The following is a 16,162-nucleotide window of genomic DNA, read 5'->3' on the forward strand; positions in this document are numbered from 1 at the left end:
CTTTTTTTAATTTATATTTCTCTATTAATTTACTCTTGAAAATAAAATTGAAGCAACATTACTCAAAGAGAAATAAAGTGTGTTATTTTCTTATGTTTATTTCACAAAACTGATAGTGGAGGTTTGCTGTTATCCTGCGCCCCTCTGTTTGCCTGACACACCCCACTTCAACATCCCACAAGCGTTAGATCTGATTCCTCATTCTACATACCTCGTTCGTAATTGCTCATCTTTTGTCTGTCATGAGCTTTTGATTTTTCTCCTTCTGAACCTGAGTTCCGATCTCATTCGTCATGCTTCTTCGTGTATTGCGCTACACAATCGTTTCTTTGAATTCGAGGTGATTGGTGCATCCACAGGAGCTAACATCGTATTGTAATGATTCTCATGTCCTTGTTTATGTTGTTCAGATTGCATTGGATCAGGTTTCAATACGAAAGGGGCAATGCAATGGGCAAATTGCCGCAAGGTTGAGAAAGGTCAGTGGCTTTATGCTAATTATTATGTGGGATTAGCTACTTTTGATAAGTGGTCTCTTTTGAGAAATACTTTTTTTTGTACATTACAAACTACTTATGCGGTTCTCATTTTAACTATAATTAAGATGGTTTAAGAAGTATTACTTTTATGTCAGGTAATGTATTGCTTTTGAAATTACATAATGATTCTGAAGTACTTGTAACAGTGCATCAAATTATTTCAGGAATTCTCTTTCAAATCAGTAGCTGGAGTTGCTTTGGTTTGCTTGAATCTATAGTTTTAGTAATCTCTTGATTCATTTTCAGTTTTATGATTTTGCCAACCATAATGCATTCAATCTGCTGGATAGATACAACTCACGTGATTTGTTTTTAACGATGATATACAGGTAAATTCTAGAAAAGCTTTTGGCTTATGCTCAATTTCTTATTTTAACTTAGGTCATTGTCTCTGATTTTTTTTTTTGGTTATATACACGAATTCAGCTAGTAACAAAAGAAATTTCATGTTAGAATGAATGGAATACCAAGTAAATGTTTATAGTACTAAATATAAATGAATATGTAGAACTCCATAAAACTGCACCTTATGGAGTTATATTGTCAAACACTTCTTCATACACAACATTAATTGTTGTATTAGAAGGGAGATCGTCGTGGTTTTTCTATGAGGATCCTTAGCCCTTGTTTGCTTTTGACTCTTGATAGCGCACATATAATTGTCCGTGGCTAAAACCGGTCTTGGAAGATATAACCCAACACACCCTAGTGTTTGTCCCTACGCTTTGTTTATGTCATACCGAAGCAGACACATATAGGCAACTGCCGTCTCTGAAATTGGAACGGTAGATTTGTGTTATTTGTATTCATGGTCATCCTAGGAATCAGTACAGTAGATTCAGCTTTAGTCCCAGTTAGAACGGTGCACTGAATGACATGGTCTCCAAATCTCTTCACCGTCAATCTTGTTCCATTACACAATCCGTTGGACTGGTCGATATTTCTCATTAATATTACTGGGACTCCAATTTTCAAACTCAACTTACGCGGTGGCAGTCCTGAACAGTTCATCGCATTCAATACCTCGGGGGAAAATGCATCCAGTTCACTCTCAACATTGCCGTCTTCTTTGTATATTGAATCAGAGCTCAAGTATTCCCTTTCTTCTGTCGAGACCCCGAGACAACATGTATCATTGACCTTTCCAACCAGTTCAATCGTGGGGGCCAAAATGGATCTTTCCCTGAAGTATTCAGAGTTAGACATGTTACGCAACAAATCAGGGTAGGTATAATTGACCAAGTCTTCAAAACCGGTTTCTGAGTTTTTTATAAGGATTTCATCTGGTATTTGAATTTCTGATTCGCCGTTAACTGGCTGTCCGACCTTGCCATCACCTATAGTCAACAACCATTCTGAAAATTCTGCTATATCTGATGCACTTGAGCACGAAGATCCTTGCAGGAGTCTCATGTTCTTTGTCAAACAAAGAACTTCACAAAAAGGCCATAGATAGGATGAATTTATTGTTGCACTGATGACATCTTGCCTGGATGCCCTTGGAATTACAGATAAGATTTGCCTGAAATCACCGCCCAGAACCACAACTTTTCCTCCGAACGGCAAGCTGGAGTCATATCCTGGGGTGAACCTCAAAATATCTCTCAAGCACTTATCCAAAGCCTCGTAACACCATTTTACTCATCATATGAGCTTCGTCCCAAATGATCAGTTTCGCCTTTATCAGCAATTTAGCATGAGGGCTGTTATGCTTTATGTTGCATGTTGAATCCTCAGTTATAGGTATGGGAATCTTGAACCTGGAGTGCGCCGTCCTTCCTCCAGGCAACAACAGTGCAGCAATACCACTTGAAGCCACATTGAGAACAATATCACCTCTTGATCGAATGGATGCTGAAAGCGCTTTCCAGACAAAGGTTTTACCCCGTCCCACCGTAGCCATACAGGAAGAAAAATCCACCTTTGTTTCCATAGACGGCGTTAATTATTTTGTCATACGCATGCCTTTGTTCGTCAGTTATTGAGGAGAGACATTGGTCCAAGTATTCACTCATTTCATTCCTGTCGTAATTCAACTCCTCTACAATCAGTCTTTGTCCAACGTCTTCGACAACAATGCCTGAAGGATAAGGCATGGAAACAAAATTGTGCAGGCTCCTGCCATTGTTTTGTAGCATGTTCACATCTCAGCGAGCGCCAGGTTTTTTTTCTGATCATCTGTTAGATTCAGTCCTGCAGACAGATAAATTAGATGAGTTTGGCAGGTTATCCGCAATTTAGAATGATCCAAAATGAAGGAGGCTTACCTGGGTAATCTAAGCGTCTTCTTTGTCTGTAGAGAATATCATCTGAAAGCTCTTTCCAGCACTTATCCCAAACTACCTCGGGATTTGACATGTTGTTAGACATCAACAACACCACAAACAGTCTTCTAAGATACTCTCCTGACCCCCAGAAGCTGGCCTCTTTTATTGTGTCTACAAATTCTTTGTCATCTTCTAGCAAACCAAGAGCACAACACGCATCCTTAAAAGTACTGTAGGTCACTTCTTTCACAGTGAGAATGTCTTTAAAACTCGTGCAACCTTTTTGAACGTTCAGAAGGATCCTTAAGTAATAGTCCTCGCCGCATGATGGAGGCACATGTGAAATTCTACCAATTGAGAAACCCTGTTTTCTAGGGCGCCATTCTCTTGTGTCGTCTTTCCAAACAAATTTGGTGGGATATTCTGAATAAGTAATGTCTTGTCCAGCCGCATAAAGTTGGTTAGCCTCCATCCAACCTATAAACTTGTTTTTCTTAATGTCGGCCTTTTCAATTGCATCATGTACTGTCTCACCGTCATTGTACACTACGCTTTGCTCACCTGGAAGATGGAATGGCAACCTCACAACTGGAGGCTCACTATAGTGCACTTCAAATCCAAACAATCGCTATGCCGCCTCACATGCAGAGATGTATCTGCAGTCATAGTAATTTTTTATTTCATCAATCACCTGGGATGGATTACTTGAATCCGAAGTTCGGTAAAATTCAGTCGTCACTCTGTCGTTGCCTTTATGGACATACTTGAAAAGATATTTTATTGCACTTGTCTGGCACGTGTACTCAACGTTAATGTGAGCTCTATATTTTTGGAGTAGCAATGGGTTGTATGGTACAACATATCTATTATCCAGCACAGTTTTGCCCTTTTTGACAGTCCTGCCATCCTCTCTTCTTCTATATTTAGGAAAACCTTCATCATCAATAATGGTCCTCGTCCTAAACTCTTTAGGAAAGAACTTAGAGCATTTTTCATTGTTCATACATGGTGACTTCAAATTTAGTACACTGCATGGTCCGTGAATCATATACTTCTGCACAGCCTCAAATAATTCAGGATTGTTGGTACGGTCTGGAATTTCTGCGGATATAACTTTGTCGATGTCTTCGGGGGTCTTGGGCTTGAATTTGGCATGGACAAAGACCAAAATGTGTGCGTGGGGAAGACCTCGCTTTTGAAATTCGATGGTGATTGAATCTGCAAGAATGATAGAGGAAGGTAATAAAAATCTGTGAATTGATTATAAATTTAGGCAAATGACATGATTTGTACATTATTAGATTTAAAAGTATCAGTAGGCTTACATCCACTAATCTTTCCGAACACTTTTCCGCTCTTCAAGTCAGCAATTAGTTCGTCCAACTTCATTTTGAAAACTCTACAAAGTATGTCGGGTCTATCCTCAGGCTTCAAACCTCGTGTTTCAACAAAACGTTTGACTTCAGGCCATTCTGGATTGCATGTCATAGTGATAAATAAGCTAGGATATCCGATATATCTACAAATGGCAAATGAGTCCTTGCAATTGTTGAACATGTATCTCGGCCCTCCAGTAAATGATCCAGGCAATATGATTCGCTGACCTGTTGCAGCTGCATTTGTTTCTCCACGGACCAAGCACTCGTGCAATCCCTTGTAACGTTCCACTCGCAGTTTCGGCTGTATTGTCCTATAATATCGCATTCTATCAGCTTCAACCATGGTATAAGAGTCCACCAGAAATTGCTGGAACAGTCTCCTAGATTGAAGAACAATAGGTGATTCCCCTTTTCTTTCTTGCAACCTATATGCAAACCACTCGCGCATGGCAATGTCATCCTTTTTTCTCATTCTTCCAGGTGCGTCATAATCTTTAGTTAAAATACCTCGTCTCCATCCATCCTCCCCGTATGGAAACAATAGTGGATATTGAAGTGAAAGAAATGACGGATATGTAGGGTCAATATGCTTGATCAACCTGGATTGTGTTTCAACAATGATCTCTCTCTTAACAGTAGCATCTATGTCACCCACCACCAACGCAGCAACTTCAGATGCTGTGGAAAGGTTATAAGTTCTCCCATCTTTGTCCCTCCGCCGAATTAACCTTAGCTTGACATTAGAAAAATCACCACATCTGTATTGTTCCCTAGCATATCTGTATGACTTAACCAAAGGGTTCTCTGCATCTAGCATGTTTTTTAAGTCTCTGACAATTAGCTCATCCAACTTATGAGCATCACCGCTTGGCCTTCAAATTAAAAAGTAATCGGTTAACATAAGGTGTTCAGAGGATACTTGTGTATTAAAAATACTATATAAGAAGATTGTAAATTCATAACGTTATGTATACCTGAGAGCTTGTATCCTATTAGCAACCTCATTTTCAGTGTCAAAAATATAAAGCTGGGCAAATTTGGGACTTTGACCAACTGGAGGTATGAGACTACCAATAGAATGGTAATTTTGTCCTCCGAGCAAGAAGATTGGAGGACCACGTCCATTGTTTATGTTTTTGTCCACCTTTCCAGCCATAGACGTGAATGCAAACATTCCATTGAACATCCTTATGTTCTTTAAGAAATGTCGGCTTTTATCAGTTTCATTTGCGTGCAAGTCTTGGAGTATTTTAGGTGCAGCTTTGAGCAATGGTAGTTGAACCTTCCCATGCAAACAGCATAGAGGAAATTTTGGTGTTCTTGTAGGTACTTTCCTTCTCTTTCTTTCATCATACCAGAACATGGCTCCGCAATGCTCGCACTCGTTAGTAGGATCTCCCATGTCCCACATGGCTTAGGTAGAAAATAAAAAAAAATGTTAAAAAGCTGTCATGTTATTAATGATTAAGAAAGCTATATTGATTATCAAACTGTGATACGATCACAGTAAATACCTGTTGCATGACCAGCTGCAGCAACGTCGTTCATTAATTCATCTGAGTTAACATCTGCAAATTTTAATCAATAGAAGAATATGATTTTTTTTCTCACAGCAGCTGTCATTTTCATAACAAAGAATTATCTGTGTGCATAGAATAGTTAATTCCCTCACATGGAACAATTTATTACCTTCCAAATCTTCATTGTCAATTAATGGATCATCGTCAGCAGGTTCATTCAAATTTATGGCATCGAAACCAACGGGATCTGGAATGTGAATGTGGTAGTTTAAGGTCCAAACTCAATTATAGTTAAATATTGGTGTCAATGATGGTAATCAAGTTTATGCTTATGAATAGTTTGACACAATACCTTCATGTTCTGCTGGAGGGTCAATGTCATTTGCATTGTTGTTCACAGGTCGTCTATCAACTTGACTTGTTGAAGCAATGTTTGGTGATGTCGAATTGTACGAAATTGTTCCAGATAAAGTTGTTGCAGGAATGGCACCTCTGTCCATAGTTGTTGCGTCACTGCTTTGGCACAGGTAATACATTATCTGGCACCCTTTCCAATACTTACATATTTTGTTCTATAACGAATGACAATTTTTTGAATTGTAAAGCATAACTACTTACCATCTATTGATGTCTTGCTGTTGAGGAGATATGGTTGGCTCTATATAAATGTTGTTAGAACCCTTATCAAGCATATTTGGAGGACGAAATGATACTCCTAAATTGTTTGTGACAGATTCGCTAATTCTTTTTTTTTAACAATCTGCTTGCCTGCTGTCAGTGGTTCTCTGGAATAATAAAATCTCACAAAGTCATGATCTAAGGTTTTTTGTTGAAAGCTGTTTAAGAAATAAATGGTAATTGTTGTAATATAAGGTTACATTAGTGTTGTCTTCTCCCTTCTCTGACTTTCAATAGGGGACACATCTTCACTGAATGATGATCTCGCATTGTCATTGTTTACTTTTCTTGCTGGAATTTGCTGGCTAAAGTTAGTAATTGTTATTTTGAGTGACATTATATTCATGTATTAATTTTGTGAATGAAGTTTGAATGCAAGTAATTACCACTAGGATTATAGCCCGTTGCCGTGCGATGCACGGACGAACAATTCTATGAATTATAATTTTTAATTCAATAATTTATAACATAAATAGATTTATTTTAATAATGTTTACAGCTATAAAAAGATAGGTGATATTACATTATTCCTTAACTTCAGTGTATAGATAATACATGAACATTTGATTATTTAAAATGATTATATTTTATTAATCTGAAATATAAAACAAACTCGTTTCAAACCAATAACAGAATTTACCTAATTTGTATTTTTTTTCCTTAGTTATAATAGGAGAAATAAATTATAGTGAAGAAAAAGTTTGTTTTTAGAAAATTTAATTAAATTTTATGATATTTTTATTGAATTTTCGGATTTTATAAGTTTTTATTGTGATTTGATAGTTTTTATAAAAAAAATTATAATATTTTTCTTTAATTTTTACTTTTTTATTTAATCTAGTTATATCTTAGATAATTTCGGTAAATCTTTTAAAATTTTAATATTTTATGATAAAATTTCTCATATTTAGGTGAAGAAAAAGTTTATTTTTAGGTACATAAATGGTTTCTTTTTAATATTTTTAATATCAAATAATAATTAATTGGAAGTGACACATCATCAAATTGGCATGAGAATTAATCGGAGAGTGACACCTCATGAATTGAAATTTAGAAATAAATTAAGATAAAATCAAGAAATAAACAACCTAAATCCTAATCAAGTTTAAAATTTAAAAAAAGTATTTTCTTATGGGAATTAATGTGAGAATGACATGTCACTAAATCAGCCTGATATAAGTTTTTCTTTTCTAATATATATTGATATTGATATTGATTCCTCGATAAGTTTTTTTTGAGCTACTTTATTAATTATGGCTATAATAGGTATCATTTATTTTTTGTTTGTATCCTTTTATTTATGGGGGAAAATTTTAAATTAATATTATTTCTGACATTTCTTCATTTATTTATTAATATGTTATCCTTTTATTTTTTTCTTGATTTATTTTTGTAATTTTGACATTTAGATTTTAATAGAAAAAGAATGCCCCATCGGCTCAAACATTTTGTTTTTCTCTGGGGTATGTATGGACCAAACAAAAATATTCAGAATAGATCAATATGAATATAGTGGCCCATTTTAACCTTACCATCTTCTCATTTGGTCGAAAATCCTGTGTCAGATAAATGAAATTAAAACTGTTATGTTTACAACTATTTCTTTTAGTAGCAGCACTTATTAAGAAACTATAATTTCAGAAATTTTACAAAATAAAAAGATAAATGGTGTACAAATAACATGATTTACTCAATAAAAACAACATATATGATTCTTAAAACAAAGAAATACATAACATATGATATGTGATAAAATTCAGATTAAAACAAACTTAATAGGATAAAATAAAACATATGAAAGTAAAATATAATAATTGAACTCTGTGCGAGAAATAGACAAACAGAAAATTATATTGATAAGGAAGAAGTGATTCATGTGGATAGTGTTGCTCACAACATATTACAAAATAAATCTGCTTGTAGCACACATCTTCTAACTGGATAATAAACATATTAAACCCACAAATAAGTCAGACTAAACATAATGGATCGGCCCATAGTACAAAAAGTTGGCCTCATAACATAATCATATAGAGTCTGACTATACTAAGCTGCCCCATTATACAAAGAAAGGCATAGTCTTATATATTATAGCACTCAGTCATGAACTACATCATCATCATCAACCTTTAACTTCTGGAGTTCTTCAACAACATCCTCAGTCTTATCCTCAGTCTTATCATCATGTTCCACAACAACTCTAATAGACTCCTCATGGTCAAGTGATTCATCTTTCACAGCAACGTCATCAGACTCCTCATGATCAATACTCATAGCTCCAAGACGAACAATTGCTACTGAATGATCAATAGTCAATTCAGTTTTCTTCCTCACCTGATAATCATCAGAATTGAACTTAAGCTGATTATCATGGTTGCCATTATGAACCTCACCATCCAATTTCCTTTTAACTTGCTTCGAAATAACAGTGGTCTTGCTACTTTCGCCATCTCCAGCACCAGCTTCAGATTGGTTTCCATCATTACCTATGACCTATACAATAACACCCATTGCGATCAAAAGAGAAATACATGATTTCCTGAAATTTATTATCATTAAATAAAACTTTCTGCATAAATTACCATTTATCAAATAACATATATAATATAATATAATCTAATCTAACATCTACAATAATCTAATATCACAAATGTCATAATGTATCATAAGTTATGGTGTTTATTTCAAATCAGGACCAAAATATTTATTAAAACAATGAATTTTACAACATAATCTAAATAATAATTTACAGCATTCAAACCTCCAATGCATTGGGAATTGTTTCTTCAGTGTGAAATGCAGAAATGATCTCAACATCAGAACAGATTCGGAGAACCTGATAGCAAGGAAGTCCATTCAAGGTTAAGCCAACTATTTTGGAGACCTTGAACAAAAGTTCATTTCCTACAACTTTCTCTTCAACTTCAGATGGATAATAAGCATCAAACTCATGCTTTATGACAGGACATATCACAGCAAAAACAAAATCACCGTTAGAAACAATTCTGAAATCAAAATGGCTATCTATCATGACAATAGACAATAAATTAAACACACCTCTAAATCAGAAAACACACGTTCAGGTGTGAGTTTCAGCAACTCCTGCACCTCTGAGTGATTTAACACAAATACAGCACTCTCATGACCATCAAAGACCTCAACATTTACCCGATACCTATCAAAGACATCAACCAACAAATTAATACAATTTTTCTTCTAAAATCAAAGATAAGAAATAGCTATATCTAATAACTACTAACTAATGACTAAATACCTAACATGAATTGCTTACCTGTGAATCATGGTGTAGAAAAACCGCTGGCAGGTGACACACTCATACACACCAGTCCGAACAATCAATTCTCCATGACATATACAAGATGGATATGTCCATGCTTCATTTTTCAGCGCAGCAACAATCCCGCCATGGACAATGTAAATAGCCTCCTGTGAAAACTGTAATATTTAACTTATTATCACTTTAATTTGGAATAAGCATAAACATACATGAATGACTATTAATCTACCTCATCAGATTCACTGAGTTGAGAGATAGTTTTCTTTGGGTGCAAATTCAGCATGTCTTGTCTCATATTAACTTCAAGAACACGAGGCCGAAGGAACTGAACTGGCTCATCAGTCCGAATGCCTCCCGCATAAAGCCTACACATACCCATAAAACAATCAGAAGCCTATAACATTTTTGCAGCATTAACATCCTAAGAAATCAAAGAGTTTAAATAACCTGTTAGTAAATGAAGAAACAACCTCAAAGCCTGGATTGACGAATAGCTTAGATGTGTGAGGAAGGGTACGCATAAATAGAAGACCTAAAAACATAAAAAATTAAATAAATTTCTTAGGAATATCAAAGACATACATTCACAATTTAGAAATATATAAATTGGCAAAATTGAAATAAGATTAATAAAAAAAAGGATTTAAAACAGGTTTAACAAATGAGGAAATTACCATTAACATTTCTAACTTGAATAAACTGAAGAATCAACACAGGCCTCTTAGTCCAATTAGAGCAGAGATTGAGCATCAGCAATTCAGCAAGTTCTCCATATAAGAAACAACGCATAATACCCCTAATTTATACACATACAACGAAATTTAAACAATGTAGAACAACAAAACAAAATTCAGAACACTAAAACTCCAGCAAATAGAAATAACGATCAGAGTATGAAAGTACACAGAATCTCTAAGTTCCACAATCATCATTTTGGTTGTCTTTCCTTCCGTGACAAAACGCCTCACAGCTGATACAGATGATACCACCCCAATGAAATCTAAAAATAATCAAACAAGGTTCAGTAGTGTTCATAAAAAATATAGACAATGAGAGCTAGGGATAGTAAGTAACAAAATAATAGAAAGACAAACAACGCTAAGGAGACTAAGTTATAAATATAATAGAAAGACAGACAATGGTAAATAGACTAAGTTATAAAAATGATAAGTCATTTCTGCTATGTCATCATAAAAACATAAAAACAATAAAAGAACCACAAGTTTAGATACATATACCTGATAAGTGTGAAAAGATTCCCCTGCATCTTTCTATGTATCCCGTATCGTAGAAACTCCAACCCTCGCGAGGGATGGATGTATCTCCAGATAGAGTGAGGATGGTACGTGTACTAAATACAAGTCGATAGCCATGACTTGTGCAGCGAAGCTCACGAGTATTAGGAATCACCTTAAACTTCGATATCTTGTAAACAAACCCAGTAAATATTTCTCCCCTGAGCCTATGATCTTTACACACGGAAGCTTGAATCTTAGAACCCTATATAAGTAAAACAAATGCTAAATTATTCTGCTCAATAAAAGGAAATGCAGATAAATTAGCCAAATACAGAAGCATATATGTAAGCATAAGCCAGAAATTGAAGACATCATAAATCATAATCATAAATCATAAATTATACAGTAAAGAAAAAGAAGAAAACCTCCTTGTCCAACAAAATCACTTCTGTGCAAGATTGAACAGTTGGAAGATATCGAGCAGGAGTGTTCCACATTGAAATAATGCGAACCTTCAAATTCCAAGACGTTTTGTCAAGATTAATATCCATGACATTATCAAACTCGACCACATCCACCAAATTGTTCACCATATTGCTATTCCTATTGTTATCCATACTTCAAGAGAGAAATAACAAACTCAAGGGAAAATATGAACCAAGAAACAATGAGAAAGAGTCTCTGCTGGTCACACAATCCAGACTTGCATAATGCACATTGCATAGTGGTATTTATAGTAGGAAATAATTAATTTTTTAATGCTTTAGTGTCAAGGACAACACATGCTGTCATAGTTCAACAATGGAGTAAGTAGAGTCAGAATGGATATGATGTATATCCAAAAAAACTTCAGTGAGATTAAGAAAAGGGGTTCCAATGTCAGACTTTGGGAATTAGAATTTAAAATTGAATGGACAGAAACAGTAGAGAATGAACAGAATCAGTGAAATTTTCAGAGCAAAAAGTACATTAAAATTGCAGATTGCAGACAATCAATGAAATCAATGAAGTAAGTACAACCAGAATGGATATGATATTTCCAATAAAGATAGACTCAAACTAACAAAAAGATTTCAGTGTCAGATTAGGAGAATAGACCAAAAGGTCAACATTTAAGAAGTTTCAGAAGTCTTCTAAGATACATAGTCTATTAAATAAATATTCTGTTTCAGACACAATTTTTATGACAGGATTTTATGGCATGTGTGGTACATGTTGTCATCAATCATGGATCATAATATCCAAAGTACAAGTAAGGAAGATATATCACATAGAAAAGAATTCAGGAAAAACAATAAATCAAACTATTAAAAAGAATCCATGTCTTAAAATCAGTAATTTTGCAACTCATATCTATGACTCAAAGCAATGTAAAAGAACAGAACTTGGTAGCAGCAGTGTATATCTCCCACTCAAGACAATGTAAATGGAAACAAAACAGTAATTGGTAGCAGCAGGAATGGATATCATATCTCAAACTAACAAAAAGATTTCAGTGTCAGGATTTAGGATTTAGAATTTACAATTGAAAGTACAAAAAAAGGTCAAGAATGAAGAGAATCAGTGAAAATTTCAGAGCAGACAATACATAAAGTTGCAGAATGCACACAAACAGTGACAAGGTGAAAATGATGTATCTAAAACCAATCTAATCTAAGCATTCTTAAAATCTAACTCATAGCTCAATACTCAAACAGTCTTTTATGTCAAACTCATTTACATGACATCAGAAATAAATAGCGTCAAACAATCTTTGATTTCAAAAAAGATCAAACCAACTCCAAAGAAATAAAGTACAATATCTGCTATTGTAACCAAGTCCAAATTTAGTTAGCAAGTAATAACAATTAAATCATAACATAGTTCATATCCAACTTACTACAAAAAATGTAATTTAACATGTACTTTTTTTTGGAAATATAAAAATATAAAAATTATACTTAAAGTGGCATCACCCAGTAAGTACAGGAAAAAATTAACATTTCAAAAAAAAGAAATGAAACAGGTGAATACAATCAGGAAAGTAGATAGTCAGCCAAGACCTTATAAGCATAAACAAAACAGCAAGAGAAATAAAGAAAATTACAAGAACAGGGCTGAAAAGAAACAGGTATATAACGAAATACAAAAAGGAAGAAGGAGACTAACTAAATGAAAACAGAAACATTGCAAGTAGAGAAGCCTTAGAAAAAATCATAAAGAGTATAAGGAATAAATCATGTAAATTTCAAAACCCTAAACATCATATGTCAATTGCATTACGAATTGATAGGGTCTGAAGAAGATAACCCTTATTAAGAATTAAAAATCCAATCAAATATAAGAGAAAGCAAACGACTGATGTAAAATAGAGAAAGGAATGAACAGTACCTGAAAAATCAAGCAATCAAGAAAACGTCACAACCTCTCTGGCCCCAAACGCCCCGATCCACCACCAAACAACCCGATCCGCCTCAAAGGCCACGCTCCGGCCAAGACCCGCCACGATCGGGTCTCGCAAAGAAAGCTCCTTCGATTGATATTCATCTTTGGAATTCAATGATTTTCTCTTTTCTCTTGTTATGGCCGGACTGTTCCCTATATACACTTCAGCCGCACAAAATCGAAACCAGATTCATGGGAAAAAGATGTTCAAATCAAAAACTTGCAAACTACCCATTTGATTTAGCTCGGAGGAAAATCCAAAGGGACCAGAACCTGAGGGTTTTTGTGCCTAATCAAACAGCTATGCCATCATAAAAATGAAATGAAAAATAAAATTAGGGATTTGAATTTGATCGAATGGTGGAAGGAGAGTAACAAAAGATGCAATATCTCTACCGTAGGATAAAAATAAAGAATGAATGGCCAAGATGCAAGCTTCAATGGTGAGTTATAAGTTTACAAAAGCTGCAATTTCTCTACCATAGGATCAAAATGAAGAATGAATGGCCAAGATGCAATTTCTCTTAGGAATAGTGCTTTTCAAACTCCCCATTAAGTAGATGTAGATTGGTCACTGTAGTTTTGCTATGACTGCAGCTTTCGTGTGGAACATTAGGCTTTTCAGAAACAGTTGTTTGATAACCTGCATCTTAATTTTGCATGGCATAAGGGTGAATGAGTGAGAATTTCATGAGGTAGTTGACGGTTTTTTTATAAGAAAAAGTAAAGTAGATTATATAGTATTGTTTTCATGTTTTACTATTTTTCTTTATATTTCCTTTTGGACTTCAATATAGTATTATCACATACTAATAGTTAGGTTATAAGAGCAACTCCAACGCTGGGCTCTTAGCCCAGCTGGAGTTGCTAAGAGCCGGCTCTTATTTTTTTCCTGCATTGGAGAGAGCCTTCAAGCTCTTAGCTACAGTGCAGAGGCTCTTCTGCAAGAGCTCTTGCTTTATGGGCTCTTACATTAAAAAATTATTATCTTCTCTCACATGCTCCTCATCAACTACTTTCAGAGGGAAGAAACGGTGAAGGGAAGAAGGAAGAACAACAGAATTGAAATAAACTAACACAAGAACATAACCAAAATCATTTTTTTTTTTAAAAAAATCCAAACTTTACAACCAAAATCAAACTGAATGATAATCAATGGAACTTTTACACTGCAACTGATATTTACATAGGAAAAAAAAAATCTCAGAGCCTTGCATGTCCGATCTGCTTGAAAGGGAGATGATCTGGAGACTTGCATGTGCGAAAAGGGGCTTCCTTTCCCCTGATCTGATCTGGTGGCTCCGATTTGGGTGGTGGTCAGTCGATTGTGGTGGGTGTTTGGAGGCGGTGAGGTGGATTTTGGCTGTGGTGGTGGGTGTTTGAGGCGGTGATGTGGGTTGGGTTTCGGTGGGTTGGGTTTCAGTGGTGGTGAGGTTGCAGTGAGGTGGGTTTTGGTGGGGTTGCAGTGAGGTTGCAGGTAGAAACAGAGAAGAGAAGAGGGGAGAAGAAGAGAAGAGGGGAGAAGAAGAAGAAGAAGAGAAGAGGGGAGAAGAAGAGAAGAGGGTTTCGAGGAGGCAGGGGAGAAGAAGAGAAGAGGGGAGAAGAAGAAGAAGAAGAGAAGAGGAAGAGAAGAGGGGAGAAGAAGAAGAAGAGAAGAGGGGAGAGGAGAGGAAGAAGGGTTTCGAGGAAGAGAAGAGGGGAGAAGAAGAAGAAGAAGAAGAAGAAGAAGAGAAGGGGGAGAAACGGCTAGGGTTAATGTTTGGGGCTGAAATGGGTTTATATATAGGGTGACCGGTTGGGCAGGTCACCCTCCCGTTGTGGACCGGTTTCAGACCGGTTTTGACCGGCTGGAGCCGGTTTTTTTACCGTTTTAGGTTGTCTGACCGGTTTGGCCGGTTATCAGACCGTTTCTCTCCCATTTTCAGCTTTTATACATTATATATAGTGTGCACTTCATCATTTTACACATCAATTTTTACTCCCACAAGTTCTCTCTTGTCCAAAGATTCAAACAAAATTCAAAATGGATCACCAACATTATCAACAATACTATGATTTGTTGGACGATCAAACACTTCCCACAAATGAAAGTTCTCAACCTCCGCCGGTGTTACAACAAGGAAACCAACCTTCACAGGTGTTTGGCTCTCTTTTATTTCTATAATTCAATACAATGTACTTTTTTTAAAATTTTAGTAAAATTAATTTTAAATTAAATTAGTATACGTAATAATTAAATTAATTTCTAGTTGAAGTATTGATATACTATTAAATTTTAAATCTAAATTAGGTGAAAATAAATATCATTATTTAATGTTGTATGGTGGGACACAGTGGGACCCTTGTAATAGTAATTTAAGAGCCCATGCATTGGAGCAAAATCTGCTTCAGGCTCTTAGCAGGCTCTTAAGTCTGACGTGGCACATGAATAGTGTAGAATAGTGCTGAATAGTGTATAAAAGCCCAAATAAGAGCCTAAGCATTGGAGTTGCTCTAATGGTTCTCTATATAGGATTTGTTGGTGTTGGTGTCATAGTTCTTTAGATTAAAAGTAAAGATTATAAAATTTATACTTACAAACAATGATAAAAATTCATACCTGGAACAATTATGTTTGGATGGTTGATGGGATGCTGTCTTTTTCTTTTATTTCTCAATATTAATTGTCTGTTCCATCTAGCTTGTCTGGCGTTCATGTTTGAGTAATTGGTGTTCAAGTTGGAGAAATTATCAAGTAGGTAAGAAGGTACTTAAATTAAATTTTTTAAAAAAACCACAATCAAATTGTTAGTTCAAAACAAAATAGATTGATATATGTT

General features: G+C 35.2%; 3 protein-coding genes across 5 annotated transcripts; all 3 read right to left on the reverse strand.

The window, feature by feature from the left end:
- Positions 1–1,268: 1,268 nt before the first annotated feature.
- Positions 1,269–1,952, reverse strand: LOC130713189 (uncharacterized). Its single transcript, XM_057562979.1, has one exon. It carries the CDS (start codon positions 1,950–1,952, stop codon positions 1,269–1,271), a length of 684 nt encoding a protein of 227 aa, XP_057418962.1.
- A 727-nt stretch (positions 1,953–2,679) lies between these two features.
- On the reverse strand, positions 2,680–6,205 carry LOC130713190 (uncharacterized). Its single transcript, XM_057562981.1, has 8 exons — positions 6,058–6,205; positions 5,875–5,952; positions 5,700–5,753; positions 5,160–5,598; positions 4,132–5,057; positions 3,498–4,024; positions 2,807–3,434; positions 2,680–2,732 (listed from the first exon to the last, which is right to left on the reverse strand). The coding sequence occupies exons 1-8, from the start codon at positions 6,203–6,205 to the stop codon at positions 2,680–2,682; spliced, it is 2,853 nt and encodes a 950-aa protein (XP_057418964.1).
- Positions 6,206–8,216: 2,011 nt separating this feature from the next.
- Positions 8,217–13,678, reverse strand: LOC130711199 (uncharacterized). 3 transcript variants are annotated; one of them, XM_057560715.1, is made up of 11 exons: positions 13,290–13,678; positions 11,345–11,431; positions 10,920–11,181; positions 10,585–10,681; positions 10,356–10,477; positions 10,129–10,213; positions 9,911–10,046; positions 9,676–9,830; positions 9,441–9,558; positions 9,145–9,336; positions 8,217–8,876 (listed from the first exon to the last, which is right to left on the reverse strand). In XM_057560715.1, the coding sequence occupies exons 2-11, from the start codon at positions 11,414–11,416 to the stop codon at positions 8,481–8,483; spliced, it is 1,635 nt and encodes a 544-aa protein (XP_057416698.1). In that variant the 5' UTR covers positions 11,417–11,431; positions 13,290–13,678; the 3' UTR covers positions 8,217–8,480. The 3 variants fall into 3 exon arrangements, with proteins under 3 accessions (XP_057416698.1, XP_057416699.1, XP_057416697.1); XM_057560716.1 differs by having other exon boundaries at positions 9,145–9,219; positions 9,676–9,839; XM_057560714.1 differs by having other exon boundaries at positions 9,676–9,839; positions 13,290–13,675.
- Positions 13,679–16,162: the final 2,484 nt, after the last annotated feature.

Source organism: Lotus japonicus, chromosome 4 (genome assembly GCF_012489685.1).
Source record: "Lotus japonicus ecotype B-129 chromosome 4, LjGifu_v1.2".
Classification (NCBI taxonomy): Eukaryota; Viridiplantae; Streptophyta; class Magnoliopsida; order Fabales; family Fabaceae; genus Lotus; species Lotus japonicus.

Bases quoted from the DNA above. Each gene is read 5' to 3' on its own strand.
- LOC130713189 (XM_057562979.1), bottom strand. From the start codon at position 1,952: ATGAGACTCCTGCAAGGATCTTCGTGCTCAAGTGCATCAGATATAGCA.
- LOC130713190 (XM_057562981.1), bottom strand. From the start codon at position 6,205: ATGGACAGAGGTGCCATTCCTGCAACAACTTTATCTGGAACAATTTCG. The intron at 5,754-5,874 runs GTAATAAATTGT...TAAAATTTGCAG, and splicing joins TGACAATGAAGATTTGGAAG to ATGTTAACTCAGATGAATTA. The intron at 5,058-5,159 runs GTATACATAACG...TTTAATTTGAAG, and splicing joins AATAGGATACAAGCTCTCAG to GCCAAGCGGTGATGCTCATA.
- LOC130711199 (XM_057560714.1), bottom strand. From the start codon at position 11,416: ATGTGGAACACTCCTGCTCGATATCTTCCAACTGTTCAATCTTGCACA. The intron at 10,047-10,128 runs GTTATTTAAACT...GGGTATGTGTAG, and splicing joins GTTTCTTCATTTACTAACAG to GCTTTATGCGGGAGGCATTC. The intron at 9,840-9,910 runs GTAGATTAATAG...TAAATATTACAG, and splicing joins AACTCAGTGAATCTGATGAG to TTTTCACAGGAGGCTATTTA.